At 53.5% G+C, this 19,894-nt stretch overlaps 8 protein-coding genes across 8 annotated transcripts; all 8 read right to left on the bottom strand.

Annotated features, from left to right (window-relative positions):
* Nucleotides 1-60: 60 nt before the first annotated feature.
* Nucleotides 61-396, bottom strand: GLRG_02467 (uncharacterized protein; the record flags this gene model as incomplete). Its single annotated transcript, XM_008092476.1, has 1 exon — nucleotides 61-396. One exon carries the CDS (start codon nucleotides 394-396, stop codon nucleotides 61-63), a length of 336 nt encoding a protein of 111 aa, XP_008090667.1.
* A 12-nt stretch (nucleotides 397-408) lies between these two features.
* On the bottom strand, nucleotides 409-798 carry GLRG_02466 (uncharacterized protein; the record flags this gene model as incomplete). Its single annotated transcript, XM_008092475.1, has 1 exon — nucleotides 409-798. One exon carries the CDS (start codon nucleotides 796-798, stop codon nucleotides 409-411), a length of 390 nt encoding a protein of 129 aa, XP_008090666.1.
* Nucleotides 799-1,717: 919 nt separating this feature from the next.
* On the bottom strand, nucleotides 1,718-1,951 carry GLRG_02465 (uncharacterized protein; the record flags this gene model as incomplete). The annotated part of the gene is made up of 1 exon (XM_008092474.1): nucleotides 1,718-1,951. One exon carries the CDS (start codon nucleotides 1,949-1,951, stop codon nucleotides 1,718-1,720), a length of 234 nt encoding a protein of 77 aa, XP_008090665.1.
* A 1,611-nt stretch (nucleotides 1,952-3,562) lies between these two features.
* On the bottom strand, nucleotides 3,563-5,306 carry GLRG_02464 (uncharacterized protein; the record flags this gene model as incomplete). Its single annotated transcript, XM_008092473.1, has 2 exons — nucleotides 3,563-3,930; nucleotides 4,034-5,306. The coding sequence occupies 2 exons, from the start codon at nucleotides 5,304-5,306 to the stop codon at nucleotides 3,563-3,565; spliced, it is 1,641 nt and encodes a 546-aa protein (XP_008090664.1).
* A 2,629-nt stretch (nucleotides 5,307-7,935) lies between these two features.
* Nucleotides 7,936-9,153, bottom strand: GLRG_02463 (uncharacterized protein; the record flags this gene model as incomplete). The annotated part of the gene is made up of 1 exon (XM_008092472.1): nucleotides 7,936-9,153. One exon carries the CDS (start codon nucleotides 9,151-9,153, stop codon nucleotides 7,936-7,938), a length of 1,218 nt encoding a protein of 405 aa, XP_008090663.1.
* Nucleotides 9,154-11,991: 2,838 nt separating this feature from the next.
* On the bottom strand, nucleotides 11,992-12,717 carry GLRG_02462 (CFEM domain-containing protein; the record flags this gene model as incomplete). The annotated part of the gene is made up of 2 exons (XM_008092471.1): nucleotides 11,992-12,561; nucleotides 12,643-12,717. 2 exons carry the CDS (start codon nucleotides 12,715-12,717, stop codon nucleotides 11,992-11,994), a joined length of 645 nt encoding a protein of 214 aa, XP_008090662.1.
* Nucleotides 12,718-14,372: 1,655 nt separating this feature from the next.
* GLRG_02461 (uncharacterized protein) lies at nucleotides 14,373-16,416 on the bottom strand (the record flags this gene model as incomplete). Its single annotated transcript, XM_008092470.1, has 6 exons — nucleotides 14,373-14,564; nucleotides 14,617-14,904; nucleotides 14,958-15,048; nucleotides 15,121-15,513; nucleotides 15,569-16,219; nucleotides 16,271-16,416. The coding sequence occupies 6 exons, from the start codon at nucleotides 16,414-16,416 to the stop codon at nucleotides 14,373-14,375; spliced, it is 1,761 nt and encodes a 586-aa protein (XP_008090661.1).
* Nucleotides 16,417-17,442: 1,026 nt separating this feature from the next.
* GLRG_02460 (uncharacterized protein) lies at nucleotides 17,443-18,931 on the bottom strand (the record flags this gene model as incomplete). The annotated part of the gene is made up of 2 exons (XM_008092469.1): nucleotides 17,443-17,907; nucleotides 17,945-18,931. 2 exons carry the CDS (start codon nucleotides 18,929-18,931, stop codon nucleotides 17,443-17,445), a joined length of 1,452 nt encoding a protein of 483 aa, XP_008090660.1.
* Between the last annotated feature and the right edge of the window lie 963 nt (nucleotides 18,932-19,894).

Below are 19,894 nucleotides of genomic sequence, written 5' to 3'. Positions count from 1 at the left end.
CGGCACAATAGAGGGGGTCACTTGGCTCCTCTGACTGGTCGGGTCTCCTGAATTAGGTAGCTAGGAGGTGACATCTGGCAGGAACAGCGATTTGAAAACCCGGCTCTCCAGCTTAGCTGCGTTGCTCAAGTCGATCTCCAGTTCCTCGTACGACGACATCTGCATAGCGAGGAGTCGAGCAATCTCTGTGGTGAACACGACCTGTGGAGCGTTCGGCGTGTCCGGTCGGGGGGTGTTGACGTTCAGAGTCTTGAATCCTAGCTGCTTGATGTTCTTGGGATCATGGAAGAACTCGTGTGCAGCTGCCCAGGCACGCTTCGGATTATCTTGGATGCTGTCATACTCGTCGATAGCAAGAAGTATGTAACTAGTGAGCGCGATCTGGCCCGATGGCATAGAGAAGCCAAACTAGACGTGAGCGGTATCTTGTTCGATGTTCTTGCGCCAGGCATCGAGAAGAGTCTTGAGATGGGTTGTGTTCTTTTTCACCGGAGACGCGCCAACGCATCGCATCCAGACATCGGCCATTTTGACGTTGACAACGAGACGCATCGAGCTGCAGAAAGAGACGTCCTGCACACCGGGGAACAAACGGGCTCTCTGCTCGTCAGCGTTGGAAGCGTGGTCCTCGATACGGGGACGCTCGATGAACGCAGTGATTGGAATGGTGATCAGGTACGCCACATTAGTAGAAGTCCTGTGTTTGAAGACGTGCCTAATGCGAATAGACATTGGAAGCGTGTTGGATTGGACGATGGAGATGTAGGTCGCAACTAAAGGATCGAAGTGATAGCCCATTGTAGTGAGGATATTGTGTGGATAGCCAGCGACTTGATCGTTCACGTCGACAACACAAGGAGTCTTGAGGGATTCAAGCATCGAAGGTCTGGTATGAGGCACGAATACCTGTTGACCATTGATGAGGACAGTTGTGCCGGTACGACGAACGTCAGCCGCTTTGTAATTGGTCGGATCACGAGTCATCTCGATAGGATTGTCAAGCGGCAACTCCTCTAGGGTTCGTGGGTCGACGGTGCCGCCGTACGTATCCTCGTCGTTGGGGAGCGGCCGAAGAGGAGATGGACGGAAGCTCGGATGAAATGAATAGCGCGGAATGAAGTTGTTGGATGTAATGGTGAGAGGGAGAAAGTGTGTCAAGGTGGGAATGATGAAGAACTTGACGCGTTGAAGGAAGAAGTTTTGTGGCGGATTGTGAGAAGGAAAGATGAGAAGGTGGGCAGGTGACCTATTGTTTATTTGGGAGAGGCTCGCGTCGTGGAAGGAGCAGAGGGAAAGACCAAGAAAAATTTGGCCGGGGGCGTTTGAGAAAGAGGTAGGTGAAAAATGCCAGCAGGAAGGAAGGAAGGAGCAAGAAGGGGATGGGGAGGTTTGTTGTTGGATATTGAACGCCTGAATCGACTTCGGACAGGGAATTAGCCTGACCTCACCCTTTTGATCCAGGTGGATTGGGCCTGTTCTACTAATGTAGAATGAAATGCGACAGCCCTTTCCCTGCTAGCACATCATTGTGTGTTAACGTTGGCTCACATCGCCGGTGGGTTTGTGTTGTGCTGTTGGCGTGTAGACTGGTGCCTGAGACGATCGAGTAGGGCGGGGAGCATAACTTGTTGTCGTCCTTGCGGCCAGTGATCCAATGGCCGTTAGCAGGGAGGCCATTCAAATCAGCGCAGGTCGCACTTACAGTTTCCTGGAGCTCCTAGGCACCGCGACTAATGTGACCGATATTGTCATTGATCGTGGCTATGGAATTGCTGATCATGAGCATGGAGTCGTTCATCTTGGCGAAGGAGTTGTTTGTGTTGGCCATGAACGTGTCAACCTTGGCCAGCATGTTGAAGCCATAGTCGACCTGTTGTTCTTGACTCATTCGGCGAAAGTTCTGGGCTTCTTCTGAGGCGTCGCCAGGGTTGGTGGGATTACTGGAAGACATTTTCAGATGGTGCCGTGACGAATGGTACGGTGATGAATACTGCTGTAATGAATACTGCTGTAATGAATACTGCTGTAATGAATACTGCAGTGATGAATGGTGTGGATGGTGTTTTGATGGATTGCGTAGGGTCAAAATTGAGAGTGACAAGAAATCGTGGGGATGTGGATGGAGTTGGGAAAAAGAGGTGGGTGGGAGCAGTGGGAGAGAGCGTATATATATGAGCATGGAGACAGGTCGGAGAAAGGTCTTGAGGGTAAGGAGAGGCAGGAAGACATCTCTGACTTCGCAGGTACCTTGGGTACCTAGTTGCCTAGGCAGTCGGCATAGGCAAGAGCCGCAACGGTTGTTCAAATATGGAGTGGCCTGCGGAAGGAGAAAGTCTCATCACCGACCTCCTAGGTACCTGGACAGACAGTCGACGCACGGCAAGTGCTGCTCTAGAGAATGAGTCAGTCCGTCGATTCCTGCTCATAGACCAAATTGCTCTTGTACCTATCTAGGTGTATGTGGTTTCCGTTTCAGAAGGAATGCGGTCTACTTGAAAGACGTATACTGGAAGAAGTCGTTAGTCACTCGCTGAGATCTGGAAACAATTGCTGTAATGACTTGCGTTGGTATCTTGATTGGCATGTGTAAAAGTGTAGACAGGACTCAACAAACCCTTCACGAAGTGGTCTTTAGGATCGCAGAGCAGGTTCCTTTGGCATTGAGTTATGATGAAATAGGTAATTGTTGTGGTTGACTGCTGACGTGTTTGGGGGGTGTCCGCTGGAGTCGAATATCCAGCGTGGCAGAGAAAAAGATGGACGAGGAAGTTTTGAGGAAAGGCAAAAATCGTGAATTTGCGGCTGACCTCCCTAATTACCCGAAATCTGGCGGATCTCATTCGACGGGCGTGGTTGCTGGGCGTAAGAGCGGTATGGACGGCTTCGATTAGGATCGAGGTCGAATTGATTTCGAGACGTGCCAGTGACTCGGAAACATCGATCGACTCGTTAAACGAAGAGAAGTTGGGATACCATAGCGGATGCCAAATTTCGAAAAAGAAAAAGATAAGAAAGGGAAAATGGAAAGAAGAGGAGATTTGCTGCCCAAAAGCCAAACAACAGCCAGCAGAGGCCGAGTAGTTAGATGAGGGTTGCAAGTCAGAGTGTTGGCATAGGGGGACTACGATGGGAGGAGGTGAGTCACGTGACCTATCGCCCCCCGGCAGCTGCCCCGCTAAACCGATGGTCAACATCGCAACACCCACCTACTGGAGTCAGGTGTACTGCTTGTGAAACTGACAGAGAGAAATGTTTAAACGTCGTGTTCAAGTAGGAACACACGATTGGCGCTCCTTCCCCCACCATACCTGCCTTGAATGACTATAGCTCTGCTGAAAGGGGTTTTCCCCCCTTTCTCTTTCTTTTACCGAGGGACCAGTAGAAGAAGAATAGAGTTCGGGCTCCTTTTCCTTGATTCCTTACCCACGGGTCGTTATTTCTAGTCTTCGTGTGTCCAATTTCGCCCAAACACCACGCTTTCCCGGAATCAATGGACTAAACAAGCAACACATACATATATACCCTGCATCACTCCAAAAAAAAAAAAATCTATTCTGTTACATCAAGGCCATACCATGCCGTCATCTTGATCTTCTTCGTCATCATGATCGGCCATCCTCTCTGCTTCCGCCCCGACCGGCCCTATATCTTTCCATCGGAACAGGTTATGGTCCCAGCCCCACTCGATGCGGAAGTCCACGCCGCGAGCGTCGAGGTACCACGCCACCAGGCACTCGATCGAGCACGGCGCAGGCCTCGGGCAGTCACTCGCCAGCGGGCTCCGCGGCATCTCCTCGCATCCGGAGAAGTCCCGTAGCGCCAGCCCGGAAGGGCTCCCGGCGAGGGCGACCATTTGATGGAACCTGTCGTACATGTACAGCCAGTGGGACATGGCAGTCGCGCTGCCGTAGGCGATTTGATCGGTCGGTCCTGTTTTGGGTATGCCGGTGAGCCTTCGTTCCTCTCTCTCTCTCTCTGCATGTGTGTGTGAAGCAAAGTAGGAACCTGTTCAGGGTGGCATCAGATCACTTACCAACACCGATCCGCCCGCGCATCCGGGCGCAGTAAAAGTAGTGTTCCCCGTGCGGGTGCGGCAGAACGAGCATGTTTTGCCCCAGCTCTTCCACGGTCTTGAATTCGGGCTCCGCCTTGAGCAGCGTGTCAGGCCGGAGACGCAGGACTGTATCATGAATGAACCCGTTGGCGATGCTCCAAGCCCACCACCGCTCTGCCGCGAGCGCTACCGTCTTCAACTGGTTGTTGAGCCTCCGCAACCTTTTGCCACACCTCGCCGCTTTCATTTCCTTGTCTCCGCCGGGATAGTCCTCTTCGTGCTGAGCCACGGGAAAGACGTCCACGGTCCGCAGGTGCGAGCCGTAACACTCCCGCAGCTCCGCCCGGATGGACTCCTCGGATCGCTTGTGTATGTTGATATCGGCGGGCTCGAAGAGCACGTAGGCGAAGACATCGATTCTCGTGAAGGACGGGTGCTTGGCGATGAGTTTTTCCATGTGCGTCTTGCAGCTCCTATGGTTTGTCCTGTAGAGCCCTGCAACGATGACGGCCAAGGTGCGCTCCTTTTCACGCTCCCTCTCCGAGACGTAGAGGTCGCACGCTCCGGCGATGGAGAGCTTTCCTTGGTCCGAGAGCTCGAGCTGCCCGGGTGTCATCTCCAACAGCCCTGTCGAATGCAGCTGGTCGTCGCTCGAGCTGCGCCCCAAGATTGTTTCCTTTTGTACCTGGCACCCTGGCTCCAGGTCACTGTGCCACACCATCGTCCATGCGTTCTTCAAGAAGGCGTTGACGACGAGACGGAAGTGGTCCTTCTGCTTCTCGACGATGAGCATACGCCCGCCGCTGTGCTTATCGCCCGTCCCAGTCCACCACACGGGATGGGCGGCCCCGTCCGCGTCCATGCGGTTGAGAACGAGATCTCCGTCGTCTTGCAGGACGAGGGAGTGCCGTCCGCTTGGAGAATTGAAGAATGGCATGGCCGCGGATAGCAAAACACCCTCCGTATCGGGTGATAAAACGGCGGTTCGGGGTCTGGATCCATCGATACCGACGCTGGCTTCGGTTGAATGCTCAGTTTCGGGCTGGGGACTTGTTGGAGGGTTATCCGTTGGCCCTGACGCCGGTCGGTGGTGTAAGTCGGGCATGCGCAGCCCAGAGCCGGTGAAATGCCAGTCCGGATTCAAAATGATAGCCCATGATGCGAGAAAGAGAATCAAGGCGCCAACAATGACCTTGGGCCTGCGACAGGCGCCGCCGCCTATTCGCACCCACCAAGGTTGGTTCGTGACCATGTCGGGGCGATGAGTCGGACCCATGGTCCTCTGATGTTGGCTTGCTCTCTCTATCTCTCTCTCCCTCTATCTACCTCTTTGTCTCTTTCTTTTCTTCTTTTGCTCCCTGTTCTTCCCGTCAATAGGGTGAAGAGATGCGTTGCGTTGGTAGGGTGAGCGAAATTGAGATTTCAGAAAACCTGTCGATGACGGATTCTCTGCTACGAGTACAGACAACCAAGAGCCGTTGACGGCTTCTCACCAGGGAAAGTGAGCAACCGCCCCGCGCTATGTCAGATGACGCTCAAACACTCCAACGGCGGTTGAGCTCAGACCCCCCTCCTCTTTAGCAGCAGCGCGAACAATCAGCCACTTATGTCGTCGGTGTAGGGCGAGTTTGGGCGAGTCCGCGGGGAAGGTTCGCGTGGATCTGAGATTATACTTTGCGTCCTGTTGCATCGATTCGTAAGCTCGACCGCCAAGGTAGTATATCTCTCAAAGCCGTGATAGAGGGAAGAGTATCGATCATCCAATCCTTTGGACCGGACTGTCCGGCGGTTGCGTTCAGAATTGTGCAAAAACAGGCACTGGAACTTGGCCTCCTGATGTTCCTCTTATATTTTCCCAACGATTCAAAGTATGGATGGTAGGGTTTGGAGCGCTAGATGGTCAAACTATATGACGAACCCAGACGAGGGGGGAACGAAGGTTGCCGGAGTGTTTGAGAAGAGATAAGGTCAGCGACAGCAATTAAACCCGACCAAAGCAAGGGGCAAGCGCATTCTAGTGAAATGACTTCATGCAACCACGATATAAGACCTGTGTTTTCGTATCGCTGTATGACCTGTGCAACACCTCGGCTACGGACCTCAGTGTTGGTACAAGACATGTACAGCTCGAGATGAGGAAGAGCGGTACAGACAGGGGGAGGCTCTGATGCCCTGCGCTTTCCCACGATCGAAGATCAAACGCAGAGCGACATGTTAGAAGACTAGAGATGTGAAAATTGCGAAGCCTGGCGCTCTTCCGAGATGTCATTACGCCAGGGCTTTGAATGTGCTGACAAAATTACGATGGTAGACCAACAGGGTGACAAAACAAATGCCTATACAGGAGCCAGAAAGCTCCTCGCCAAGGACGCACGCTTGTTTACGCTAGGTAGTAGTATAATTTCTTTTCTCTGCCTCCCTTTGTAGGATGGAGTTATGAGTAAACCTTAGTGAGACTAGTTTGCTTCTTTGTACGTCTGACACGTCCCTAGGGCACCAAAACGGGGGTGGGGGGGCTCTGAAGTTGAAAAGCGCGTCGCGTGGGAGCCGAGCCATTCTTCCAAAGGGTAGGAAACAAAGACGACGGGCGTTGTCAAGACGATTGTGCATCTTCAGGTGGTGAGGGATGAGGGCGACGGACACGGGCCCAGGCTCCTCCTGCGGCCCGTAGGTGGGGTCCGGCGGGATGTCACCCACCTCTCTCCCCGCCAGCATCTAGGACTACGCTGGCGGCTAACGGCAGCCTCGGGCGGAGTTTGGCGAGCGCATGTTAACGAGAAATACGCAAAGGGGCGTAGACAGAGACCAACCAGGGGGTTCAGCCTGAGGCATCGCTCTTGTCGTAAACATCTGCAACGTGGTGCGCCTGCTGCCTCACTGGCTGGCTGGCTGGTCGGCCGGCTTCCCGCGGCCGAGACTTACACAAGCACCCGCGGCTTTTTCGGTCAGGAAATTCGCACACATTGCAAGAGCTGCTTGCGCAGGCGTCGTCGTATGATGAAGGGAGGGGGAGGGGAGGGGAGGGGCGGTCCGTACGGGCGCGTGGGATGCAAGGAGCGAGTTCGGGTGCAAAAGCCGGATATCAAGGGGAGAGGAGAAAAAAGAAAAGTAAAATCAATTTCTCATCCTGCCTACTACCGAGCTTTGTTTGCTTTGGGGTTTCGCCATGACGAAACACCTCCTCCCGCCCCCCCCACATGAGAAACATAGCTGAGAAACAAAGCAGGGAAACAAAGCCCCCACCCGGCTCCTCCGATCCTTTGAGGCTACCCAGACCGGGGCCACACGCCGACCAGTGCCGGCCGGATCCACACCACCGCGCCCTTCTCGTCACGGCGCAGGCTCGACACGTCAAAGCGGGGAGGGGAGGGCACTACCACGCCAGGAGAGACGAAGCTAATGATGTAGGTAATGGTTTCGAGGGCCGCCCGAAAGGGTTGAGAAAAGAAGCGCCGGATTAGGGAATCAAGGGGAGTAGAGAGGGATAAAAAAGTACGATAAAGTAAAAAAAAAAAAAAAAAAAAGGACCCGGGCACGAGCTAGAGGGGCAGTGAATTGAGTCATGACGCACCCGGGAAAGATGTACGTATGAAGGACAGCCGAGCGAAGGACAACTGAGTGGCAAGTCGTTGGTATCCAATAGTTTATTGATTTCTACTCTTGTTGCTGCCGGCATTATTGGCCGACATTTATCTCATATCATGAATTCATCCCCATCACCGAATTCTGAACTAAAAAAAAAAAAAAAGAATAACAAGAAAGCCTCGTGTTTTCATGACAAAAACGAAAATGAGGGAAAGAAGAAGAAGAAGAAGAAGAAGAAGAAGAAGAAGAAGAAGAAGAAGAAAAATTCATTGCATCCAGATGCACAGGGGCGGTCTTTAGACCGCCGAACCGACGGATCCCCGCCTCGCGCGGACGTTGTCGACGTCGCCTTCCATCTGTCGCTTCCGCGCGGCGTTGATGGCCTTGAGTTTCGCCGTGCCGAGACCGGCGACGCCGTTCTCCTGGTTGTCGCCCAGCCAGGGCTTCTTGGCGTCGCCGAGCATGCTGCCGGCGAGGAAGTAGGCAACCTGGCCGAGGATGATGAGCACAAAGGCGATGGGGTACATCCAGTGGACGGCGTAGCCGAAGACGTTGACGCCGATGATGACGCCCCAGAAGTTGCCCGTCAGCAGCGAGATGTTGTAGAAGGCGGCGCTGGCCATGCGCAGCAGCAACGGCACCAAGCTGTAGAAGAGGCAGAGGGCCAGGGTGTAGCCGATGAGGTAGCCGATGGCCGGGCCGTTCCACTCGGCCTCGCGGAAGGACTCGCGGTCGAAGATGGCGGCCTGGACGCCGTTGATCAGCATGCCCCACATGCCCATGAAGGAGAGCACCTCGTAGACGGGGCGGCGGCTGACGAACCACTCCTCGGCGACGTTGGTGACGCCGTAGAGCGTGGCGCCGAGCAGGGCAAAGAGGTCGCCCTTCAGCAGGTCGACGCCGGGACCGCCGTTGGAGCCGGTGATGTGGTCGCTGGCGAGCAGGACGCCGCAGCCGCCGATGGCGACGAGGATGCCGATGATCTGGAAGATCTTGTAGCGCACGCGGAGCAGGAAGAAGGACAAGACGATGACGACGACGATGGCCCAGAAGTTGAGCAGCTGGGCCGAAAGGATGTTGGTGTAGCGGTAGGCGAGGACGGTGAAGTAGTTGCCCTCGACGTCGAGGAAGGAGAGGATGAAGTACTTCCAGCCATCCTTGAGGAGGAGCCTGCCCCACTTGGCGAAGCCGTACTTCCAGATGGTGACGGGGAAGTAGATGAGAAAGAGCAGGATGTAGTTGAAGACGGTCTGGAAGGCCGGGATGGAGACATTGTTGTTGGCGAGGAAGGACGTGAAGGTGTTGGTCGAGGTGATGCACAGGGCGAGGATCTGACCAACGAAGAGGACGATCCAGAAGTCGAGCGTGGTGAAGTAGCTCCACCAGTGCACCTTGCGCGCCTCGATTTCGTGGAGGCCCTGGTTCACAAGCTCATCCTCGTTGGGACCGGCGGTGATCTGTGTTGTCGTCACCGGTGCGGCGAAGAGGTTCTTGGCGGGGTCGTCGGCAGACATGGCGGGCAGCGGCTCGGTGGCGTGCCTCTGGTGGTGGTGTTTTCGGCGGTCCTGAACAGGATGGTCTCGAGGCGGAATGCGATGCCGTGCTTGCAGCGATCTGGCCGTGTGGTTAGCCGTTGTCGAGGTCGCACCGGACACGGGAGGGTGGATGATCGTCCCGGTTGGGGGTGGGGTTTCGACATACCTTCCTTGCGCGCTAGCTCAGTCAAACGTGATGCCGTTGAGATGGATCGATTACTCAATATTCTGTATGTGTGTGTGTGTGTGTATTAGAAGCGTAGAATGCTTTACGGTCTTTCTCGTCCCCTGGCAACAAGCGCAAAGACTCCAAGTCGCCTGCTGTTTTGGTCTATCTCGCAATAGGGTGGCACATGTACCGATGCGCCGGGAAGTGGTATGCGAAGTAGATGGCCGTGATGGCGCGCAACATGGGACTGCCGTCGGAGGTTATGCAGCAGTAGGCTATATATATATATGCCTTTTGGGTATTGCCGCGCTTGACGATGGGAAAATCGAAATCGTAGCTATTTGAGGCCGGCGCAGTTTTGGTCGACACCCTTCTTTTCTCTCGGTCGCAAAGATGGGAGGAGGAGGAGGTGAGGGAGGGGTTAGGAATGAGCTCTATCTCAGTCTTTCTCTCTCTTTCTCTCTGTTTTTTCTTCTATCGGGGCGACATCCTGGTCATTCGGTAAGAGAAAAAGACAGGGGAAAAAATTTAAAAGAACCAAAAAAATTCCAGCAGCCAGTCGGTATCGCCAAGGGTTAGTTGGGTGGGTAGTGGGGAGCTATCGCAATCGCCATGAGGGATAGAGACTGTCCGCTCTTCTGACTGGTTCCGGAGTGCCAGCCCACCGCTTCCCACTGCTGCATCGCAACCGGTCCAGGCTGGCGGGACCGGCCGATTTCCAATGTTTCCCCGTTCTAGTGGACGACGCGCCGGCCGACATGGTCGTTTTAGGGGACGTGACCCCCCCAACCCCCGTGAACTACCTAATTGGCCCGGGCTTCTGCTCACCTGGTCCGTGTTGGCGTGCTTTTTCCCCCACGGCCATTCATGGTATGGTGGAAAGGGGGGACGCCAACTGCGGGTCGTGTGTTCCTCGAATGGCCGACTGACACCCTATCGCGAGGAGCTGAAGCTCCCCGGCAGTACCTAGTGGCTTGGACGCGGACAGTATGGGCACGAACTAGACTTCGTCGAGCTGGGAAAACGACGCGCGTGGTGCTGCGGCATGCAGAACGTGGTGCCAATAGTCGCGACCGTTGATTATTCCTGGGCCTTTCGGCCTGTTTGGTAGGGATGAAGGTTGTCTTTTTTTTATTCCCATAGAGTACCGTGAGAACGGCCTCGCTTTGGCTTTGTATCATTTTCTACTGTGTTCGAAATCATCCGTATCGGCATCCGAGCCATGAATCTGAGACTTGAAGGCAATGGTTTGTTTGTGTCAACTATCGCCGTTTCGTTTCTCCTCGGCACTACAGTGTTGTGCTATTGCCAGAGGGAGGGATAGTTGACCACCGGTTGGGTACGTGAAGAAGGAGGGCCTGCCGCTTTGCTCCTTCCATGGATGGAAAGAACCAGCTGGAGGGCATTACCTAGTTGGAAGGAGCTCCGGCGCGGAAGGCATATCGTTACGCCCTTCACTCCCAAGAGGCACCAGGAAAGAAGGAGCAAGCAGCAGCCTGAGCTACACACTTCATCATCACAACACAAGGTGAATAAGACTGTATCCATTCACTCGAGCATGCAAAACGCGATCCTGGTTGCTTGCTTCTTGAACAGCGTATCAAGAAAGTCGGAATTTACCCCAAATGTTGATGCCAGACCGCCATCAGGTGCCGGCACCGAACCCGCTCGACCGGGACCGGCTTTTCCGACACGGAAACGCCGCCCCTCCCCCTTCCGTCGCGGATCCGATTCCGGCGAGCAAACAATAAGTTCAGCAAAAACAGTTGTTTCCAGACTTCCCGTGATTGAGGGTAGGTTGAGTGCCTCGTTATCTTTCGCACATGCCACCCACTGCGGTCGTTCACAGCCTTTGCATAGCGCGGCCAAGCTGCTTGAAGCGGGGAGGAAGAGAGAGCATGTTTAGCATTTGCCTCAGCTTATCTCAAGCAAAGACGTGTGGCATCACGGTGTTTTTCAGGCGCGCGAGTGCGAATCGTGGCGCAGCCGAAGCGTCCGCGCCACACCGCGCCACGTCGCAAAGTTCGATGTGATGCTGAGGGGATCCCGGAAAAGGAGTCAATCGGGCAGACCCTCACAGAAACGGCTCAGCAAAAAATAAGAGGGCATCGGGCCAAGCGCAAGAGAGTCAGCAACGACGTCAGAGGCCAAAGGCTTTTTTCTTTCTTCTTTTCTCCTTGGTTTTGATTTGCCAATGTCGTGCCGACACGTTGTGGGCGGCAGCCACCCCCGACGTACAATCAAAGTCAATCTCTCTTGCTTAGCCCCTATCGCAAGCCTGCGTAGAACGGCGCACAGCCAAAAAGAAAAAAAAAAAAAAAAGTCAAAATCGATCAGCGTTGCACATTAAACGGGCGGGAACTCGGGCGTCGATGACGTTATTAGTATACTAGATAAATTTTCTAAAAAAAAAAGATATGCTACCCTACGTCTTACAGCCAATACGTTGCGTCGAAAGGCTAACCAACAGGCCATGATCATAATCCTTTTTTTTGTCAAAGAAATCCCACCGTCCCATCCTAGTCATCAAGGTCTGGACTTTTTGATCGAATTATCATACTTCGTCCAGTCCTCATTGTTCCGTTTCCGTTCGTATGAACACAAAGCATACGCCCAATGTTCTCTGCCCCAATAACAAAAAAAGCCATTTAGAGGGCAGCAACGATACCAGCAATGGCAGCGAGGGCCAGACCACCGACAGCAGCGCTGCCGTGGGCGGCGGCGTTGCCGGAAGTGGAGGGAGAGGCGCTGGCAGAGGTGCCGGAGGGGGCAACGGTGGGGACGGTGCGGGAAGGAGTGCGGCTGGCGGTGAGGGAACCGGTGCCGTTGGCAGCGGAGGTGATGGCGGCGGAGGCGGAGGACGCGACGGAGGTGGCGTTGCCGCTGGCGGAGGCGACAGCGGAGGTGATGGCCTCAGAGACGGAGGCGGCGACGGAAGAGGCGGCGGAAGGAGCGGCGGAAGGAGCGGCGGAAGAAGCGGCGGAAGAGGCGGCAGCAGCAGAAGAGGCGGGAGCAGAGGCACCACCACCGGCCTTGAAGGCGGCGCAGGCGGCGGCAGCGGCAGACTGTGCCTTGGTGAGGTCGGACGAGCTGCAGGCGGCAAGCAGGCAGGAGGCGGCGACGGGGACGAGGGCCTGCTGCTTCTCCTCGGTGCACTGGCAGGCGGTGTCGGTCAAGGAGCAGCCGACCTTGGGGATGGCCTCGGTCAAGCAGGGGATCTAGAGAGGGGAGCACGATGTTAATTCAATGCCTCGGAGATGACACTCTTTCGTGGAGAGAGAAGAAGGATGAGTACGTACGGCGCACGGAGGCTGGCCAGCGAAGTTCTGGGCGGCGACGAGGCCGGCGGCAACGAGGGCGAGGGTGAACTTCATTGTGAATATGGTTGTGTGGGTGAAGGTTGGTTGTAGGGAGTGGAGTATTAGGATAGTATTAAGTTGGATTGGCGGTAATATACAGAGCGAAGGACAGCCGACGTTGGGATTAAGATATGTGAGGGATGGAGAGAGAAAGATCTAAAAGACAGTGTACGGTTGCCCAGGCAGATGGGAAGGGGGTAATAAATACCTATGCGTCCCGGAGCACTGCACAAGCCACCACGGAAAGAGGAGAGAGAGAGGGAGTCTGAGAGATGAGACCCCCCCCCTGTCCCGAAGCTTTTCTTTCCCCTTTGCCATTTCCTTCAAAAGCTTATCCCACATATATCAGCGCGTTGCCACTTGGATTGTAACGCTAGCAGCGTTAGCTCCGCCTCTTTTCTCTCCTCTGTTGGCGCGGGACCGACCTGACCTAGATGGGTAGCCCTGGAGGCCCTGGGTTCAACTTGGGGAAGTGAGTGAGGTTAGGGGCAAGGGGTACATCTCCCCCGGACCTGGGCGGACCCATCTGCCAGGTCGCCTGCCGGTTTTTCCAGGCATCAAGCATCCGTATCCGTACTTGGCACCTGCATGACGCCTGTATTATTTATTTCCCCCGGCCAGCAGGGGTTTAGAATGATGCTGCCACTGCCGCTGAGTGCTCGATCAAGGCGGGTGAGTGCGTGGGCAAAGCGTCTGATCCAATTGACCGGACGGAATTGGTCCTCCGGAAGAAATCCAGCGAATGTTTATCCCTTATTCCATCACCCTAGTCGACGGGGAGAGCCTGGTTCATAACGTCCGTTTGCCTTTGCAGCTTTGCAGCAGTGCCCACTGGATACGGTAGCTCTCCTCCTCAGCTGTCTTCAGCTCCCAGCCCACAGCCTCTCTCGCCTCCTGTCCGTGGACCTCTCTGCAGCTTGCCCGCATTAGCTCCAGCCCTGCAATGTGGCAGGAACAGAGACAACCGAGAGAAAAGCACAAGAGACGGTGGGAATGCACCCAAAAGGGGATACGGGCATCCGTGCGTTTCCATTGGATGGCAGGTGGCTTCAGCTCGTCGACGGTTGACTGGACGAGCGTTGGCGCCGCTGGCTGTGCTGCGTTAATGCGCCGAGACTTCGGGAATGATTGGCGCAAAAAAGACTTTCGTACCTACATCGTAGATGCTCCTTGGTTTACGTACACATTCGACGCTCTTCCTTGGCTGTTCCGTCCATCCTGGTGAATCTCTCTCTCTCCCTCAGGAGTCGAGCCCATTAGTCGTTTCAACCAACCGGCCGACCGATGGTTCGCCGTAACGGTGATACGGAATGTACGAGTCATCGGCCGGTGCACCGGGTGCCAACTACCGACTCATGTTGACATGGCATGACATTGCGATGTAGTATGGGGGTGGAGCCGGGGGCCAGGGCGCGCGAGAATCCAAAAGAAAAGAAGAAAACATGCCGCGGCTTGACGTGGAGATAATGAAAGGTCGACCGTGGCGCAGTCGCCCCACTTGGTGTGGCTGGAGCATCCGCCGTCGAGCCCAGTAAGGAGGCTCATGCAGGTGTGGCGCATAACATCAGCCACGTCATATGCCATGTCACCTGACCGAGCTCGAGGACCTCATTCATATGGGCCCTCTGCCTATCCAACACGTCCCCCTCTCGCCCTTAAATCTTACAAAATCACTCCCATACATTTCTGCGTGTGATGCGGAATGCGGTTCCCGATGCCGCCATGGACAATTCTCCCTTGAATATCTTTGTCCACGGGTCAGTGTAGAATCGAACTTCTGGGCCTCTCTCGACGTTGTACACGCGGGCTATGATGTAAATGTCGGCTGGTATCATGCCGTCCTTTCGTGCATACTTCCGGGCCTGGATGTCTCAGTTTCGATACGACTCAGACAAGAGTGCGGGGAGAGCTTACCAGTTCCATTTGGTTTTGGCTGAGGTGAAACGCTTCATCGCAGCCAAACACCGTTCCCTTGACCTCGAAATGGTATTTGGTTGCCTTTGTGCACCGCATTTCCTTGAGGATGCCGAGTTCTTGGAGTTTTGGGAGCATATGCGTCCCCCCCTCATCAGTGTACGTGAAGTCGGCTGTTGTGGACTCGTCACCTGGGAACGTCGGGTAGCCGAAAGATTCTCTAAGATGGCTCGTCCAATGCGTCTCGGAGTTCCAGTCTGGAATGTGCTTCTTGAAAAAGCCGTCGACCTGAGGCAGTTGTCAGAAGAATCACGGTGTTTGTTTGGTTGGCTTGAACTCACATATGCTTCTGCTTGGCGGCCGATTTCCTTGAACCGGCTGTTGGCCTCGGCAATGGCGGCTTCATGTGCATCCATGACCGCAGTTAGGTGACTGGACAAGATAGTGGTATCAGTCGTTCGGCCCACACACATCCTCGTTGATGAAGTTCCCGTGTCGTCTGACTTGGCTATTTCCGTCAAGGATCCATCGGCAGCGTAGTTTGCATCCTCTGAAAAGGGGCACCTGATGTTGTTGTCTTCCAGTAAGCCTCGTGTCTCGTGTGGAGTAGCCTTCAGTATCAAGGGAACAAGTTTAAAATGGGCGTCCTTTTTTATGGAACACCATCGTATGAAGAAAGCCGAGAGCTTCATGTCGACCTGCAATGGGCTGTTCTCAAAAGGATGGCGCAGAACGAACACGTTGATCCGTGAGCCAGCCTCTTTGATGGAGATGTGACTAATTCCCGACTCCCCTTGGATATCTCCTATCCTTCTCCGCAGTTCGAGACCTGACACTTTCCAAACGTCCACAGGAGGCAAGAATGTGTCACTCACATCATTTTTTCTGCCTCCAAGTCTGCTTTTGGTCAGCATCAGTCTCTCACGGAAAATAGGGCCAGGGGTTGACTGACAGAAAGAGAAACCTGACGCGTTTCTGCATGGTCAGCGACCACTCGTTCTGCATGACGGTCGATCCAGTGCATACTGTGCGTTCCTCCACAGCTTTGCTCAGACGTCGCTTGTCGAGATCTAGCCATTCGATCAGCGGCAGGAGTTTATCGACGTCGTTGATGTCGAAGTCCAGAATTTCCACCTTCCCCAAAAAGGCCTCCCTCAGGGCTGTGCGGTCGGCAATGTACCAAGTCTCATCCAAGATCCTTCTGGCTGCTCTACCAGAATCATGCGGCTGCAGGGAGCTCTTCACCACTGGGAAAACTTGGAGATGGAGCACTTCATCTTTTTCCTTGGTGTGGAGGCGCCGGCCCATGGGCCCGGCCTCTGCCAGGTAGTCGCATAGAATGAACATGATGGATTTCATCGATTCCACCTCTTGCGAACTCTCTGGTGTATTGCTGATTCGCTTCAACTCCTCGACTACTTCAGATATGCCAGCATCCTGGATGCTGAGGACTCCCCGGAAGAAATCATCGCATTCGGGATACACATCAGCAAGAGTGGTCGTACTTTTGAGCGGGTTGGCGCTCTTCCAGACACAATCTTGCAGAGACAACCAGCCGCGGCTTGGATGATAAACCAGCTTTTTTTCGCTCTTAAAAGTCATACTTGTTCTGTTAGCCAGTTTATAGTGGAACTTGTCTCGGGGTTTGCCTTACCAAGTATCCGTCGAAACCAGCCGTCTGTTTTGAGCCATGTATTGATAGGCACGACGCGCATCCTCGAGAGTCCTGCTGGTGATTGGCAAACGGGACAGCACCTCAAGTTCCCGTAGCTGAGCAACATCGTTAATCTCGGTTATCATCTTGACTTGAGAAAGGTATTGCCACTTGGTGTTATCTGGATCTGGGAGATCGGCGAAGAAAAGATGTGGACAAGCTTCCAGAAGACTTTTGGTTGGGACCGCGGCTTGATCCAGAGGCATACTGACGCCATCACGACATTTGAGCTTCGCATTCTTTAAATAAGGACCCAGGTTTAGCATTGTATGTTTGTGATAATGCAAACTGTGGTCTCTCAGAAGCAGAAGCATGTCATCGAATGCGTGCTCGATCAACCACTTCGCCTCGTAGGTCGCATCCCCATCACTATGGGTCAGTCTGGGCAGCGTTGCAACTTTGCATGAAGTTTGGAGCCATGCAAGAAAGGTATCATCCTTTCTTCCGGTTGAATTCTTCACACAATCAAGGCTAGGACCGTCTTTAGATTCGATAGTCAAGTCGCCGTCATACTCAAGGTAATCTGGATGTAAAATGCTTTTGGAAAAAGCCGAACTTGTCGCAGGCTCGATTATGAGGTTAGGTGAGACAGTAGAATCAACGAAGTACGCGTCTCTAGCCCGGCATACCCTCGAACCATCTTCGGTGGCTATCCAAAGCTTCGACAGTTCATGTTTGGTCGTAGCATTCATGAATTCTCGATGGCGGAATAGATATAGGGCCTCTTGAATGAAATGCATGTAAGGGCGTGCCGTGCCGCTGCTGGGAGTCCAGATTTTGTGAGTCCATAGAATTCTGTGACAAATGTCACTCTCTGTGATCTCCTTGAGGCCTAGCCACTTGAAGAGAGCCTCTCTGTGGGCATTGTTTCTGTCCTCGGGGTTCACAAAGAACAAGCCTAAACCAAATGGAGCACTCCAAGCAACATCAATTGAGGCCAAGTAGAGGTTCTTCGTAGATGCAGGCAAGAACTTTCCATGCATCGTTGGCACGATTGGCAGATGGCATAGCTTGTTTCTGAGTTGGTTGACTCTGATTAGAATGGCTGCCACTCTGTTGTGCCACTCGGAAGTTTTGAGGCCGAGGTCCCTCCGGTTTTCATGAACCATCCATTAGTGGAATTGTATGACGAACCGTTCATCGTTCATCACTTCTACACCGAGGGATTCAAGACTCGAAGGCAGTTTTCCGTTAGGTGCATACTCCAAAGCCAGAAGCTGCTCCTGCAGCCGCTGAGACTCGATCAAAGGCTCCCCATCCAAGCAGAATTCTGGTGGAACAAATACCAGATCCCCGGGCTTTTGGAATGAAGTGAGGCCGGCACGACTTTGGAGAATTTGACAAGATCCAAGGTGCTTGACGAGTTTGGCCCGGAGATCTTTGCCGAATGCAATCCCAGTCGGCAACCGTTCTAGATACTGCGGCCAAACATAACGCAGGCCGCCCTCGATGTTGTTGAATCTGTGGACGGCCGCCTCGAAAGCGCTAGGAATGGCTTCTTGGAGCTTTTCATTCCAAGCAGTAGGAGCAAGACTTTCTCGGCTTGCCGTAAGAACAAAATCGCCCTGAATGAGAAACTACAACACATATTAGCCTCGTAACAGAACTGCATACTGGGCAGGGACTTGCCCGAAAACCATATTGGTTAATTGGAAGGAAAGCAAAAACATGTTGCGGCTCGAGTATGAGGCTTCCATCGTTATGCAATGGAAAAGCAAGAACGATTTCAGACGTCACAATGTTTTCCCTTCGAGGTTCCACCGGCATATCGTCGACTATTCTCCGAACGAAGATGTATCGGGTCTTTTTTCTCCTCTTTTCGGTGGTGCTTTGCACTGTTACCGTTTTCATTTCGCCCTGATACTCCTCGTCGTCGTCGTTGTGTGCTACGGTGAATGTTGTGTTGCATGTTGCTGTGTGCACCGAAATTCGCCTCAAACGGCGGAGGAAAAGGAGAATTTCGGGCTGAACCTTTTCCAGATCTCTTTCGATCGACTCGAAATCTCCTTGGCTTTTCAGCTCGATCATCATTCTTGTGTAGTTTAAGGTGCCCTTGGGTGCTGGGTAAGAGCAAGGGATCGGTCGCAGGGCTCCGATCATGTCCTGGCTGTTGTCGAGCTTGAAGTTGTAATGGCCACTGGTGATGTAAACAGCATCGGCGACACGAAAGACGGCCTTGAAGCCAACACCCTTCTCCCCAGTAAACCCTCCATGTACATCCTTGCACTTTGTCTTGGTGCTAGCTCCAATGTCGGTCAAGGCAGCGATCTGCGCAATGGAAAACCCATCTTCGTTGCAGCTGGTCTCGAGCGTGTACTTCTCAGTGTCGTTGCTAGTGTCTTTGCTCTTTAGCCTCAATGAGAAGCTGGGGAGCGAGCCATGAGCAGTGCTTTTGCCATATGCGTTGTCATCGGCGTTTTGGATAACCTCGTGAATGAAGCGAGTCTCTGTGCTGTACAGCTGCTGTGAGAGAATCTGAAGGGACCGGTGGATTATACCGTGCTTGAAGCCATCATGTGTGCCATCGCTCGAGTACAGACCTCGTTCGCGTAGCAGAGAATTGAGCTGGGCATCGGCCTCATCGCGATTGCGAGGCGGCATTGTTGCAGGCTCATCAGCCATGGTGAGCGTTAGCTGTATTTTGATGCAAATGAGATAGCAACTAAAACAATTCCCGGTTCAATGCCGAGGGAGTATCGAAGAGGGCTGTCCAAGAAGGAGACTGAAGAAAATTGGTGAGTTCTCTTATCGTAGTAGGTTGGCAACCGTGTAAAAGTTTGCAATTTTGAGAGAAACAACGCATGCAAAAAAAAAAACAAAAAAAAAAAGAGAGAGAGAGAGAGAGAGAGAGAGAGAGAGAAAGTAAAGTGACGAAGGTGAAGATGCAAGCAAGACTACAAGGTGAAAAACAGGTGAAAAACAGGTGAAAAAATGCCTCTGCTACCACTTCCACCATTCTCTTTTTCCAAACTTCATCCACCCACACTCAAAGCTCGGTGTTTATCCTACTCAAACCCGGTACACCGAAGCCCAGCTCAGGAACCATGGCATGGCCGAAGTTTGAATCTTTGTGACGTCAAGCCTTACTGAGCTATCTCCGATATCAGTATGTAAACGGTTTTCTGGTGCCTATCCAGATGCAATCTACTATGGAATCCTTGTGTTCAGTCCTCAGGATAAAATAACGGATCGAATATGAATTCTCACAGCGTCCAAATCGCTTCCTCCCTCTGGGCCCTGACATCCACACTGCGCTACACGCCCAACCGCGATCCTGTACTATCAACGATGCCTCTCATCATCAGGCGCTCGCCACTTAAACTGCCCGCAACAAGTGCCGTCCACCGCCGCTACCTCTCCTTCTCCCCGGTCTCCCGCGCCAGAATCATCCACACCGACACGGATACATTCATAAGATACAGCCTTCTTCAAGGCCCGCCACGAACACCGAGAGTCAAGTTCTACAGGACGAACCTGACGGTCCGACCGCCAAAGATTGGGGCGGCGGCGGAGGCCGAACACAGGGTTCTGGACGAGGTTGCGAGACAAATCATCAGCTCTCAT

This window comes from Colletotrichum graminicola (assembly GCF_000149035.1).
Source record: "Colletotrichum graminicola M1.001 genomic scaffold supercont1.5, whole genome shotgun sequence".
Taxonomy (NCBI): domain Eukaryota; kingdom Fungi; phylum Ascomycota; class Sordariomycetes; order Glomerellales; family Glomerellaceae; genus Colletotrichum; species Colletotrichum graminicola.
This window is presented reverse-complemented; position numbering and strand designations above follow the sequence as displayed.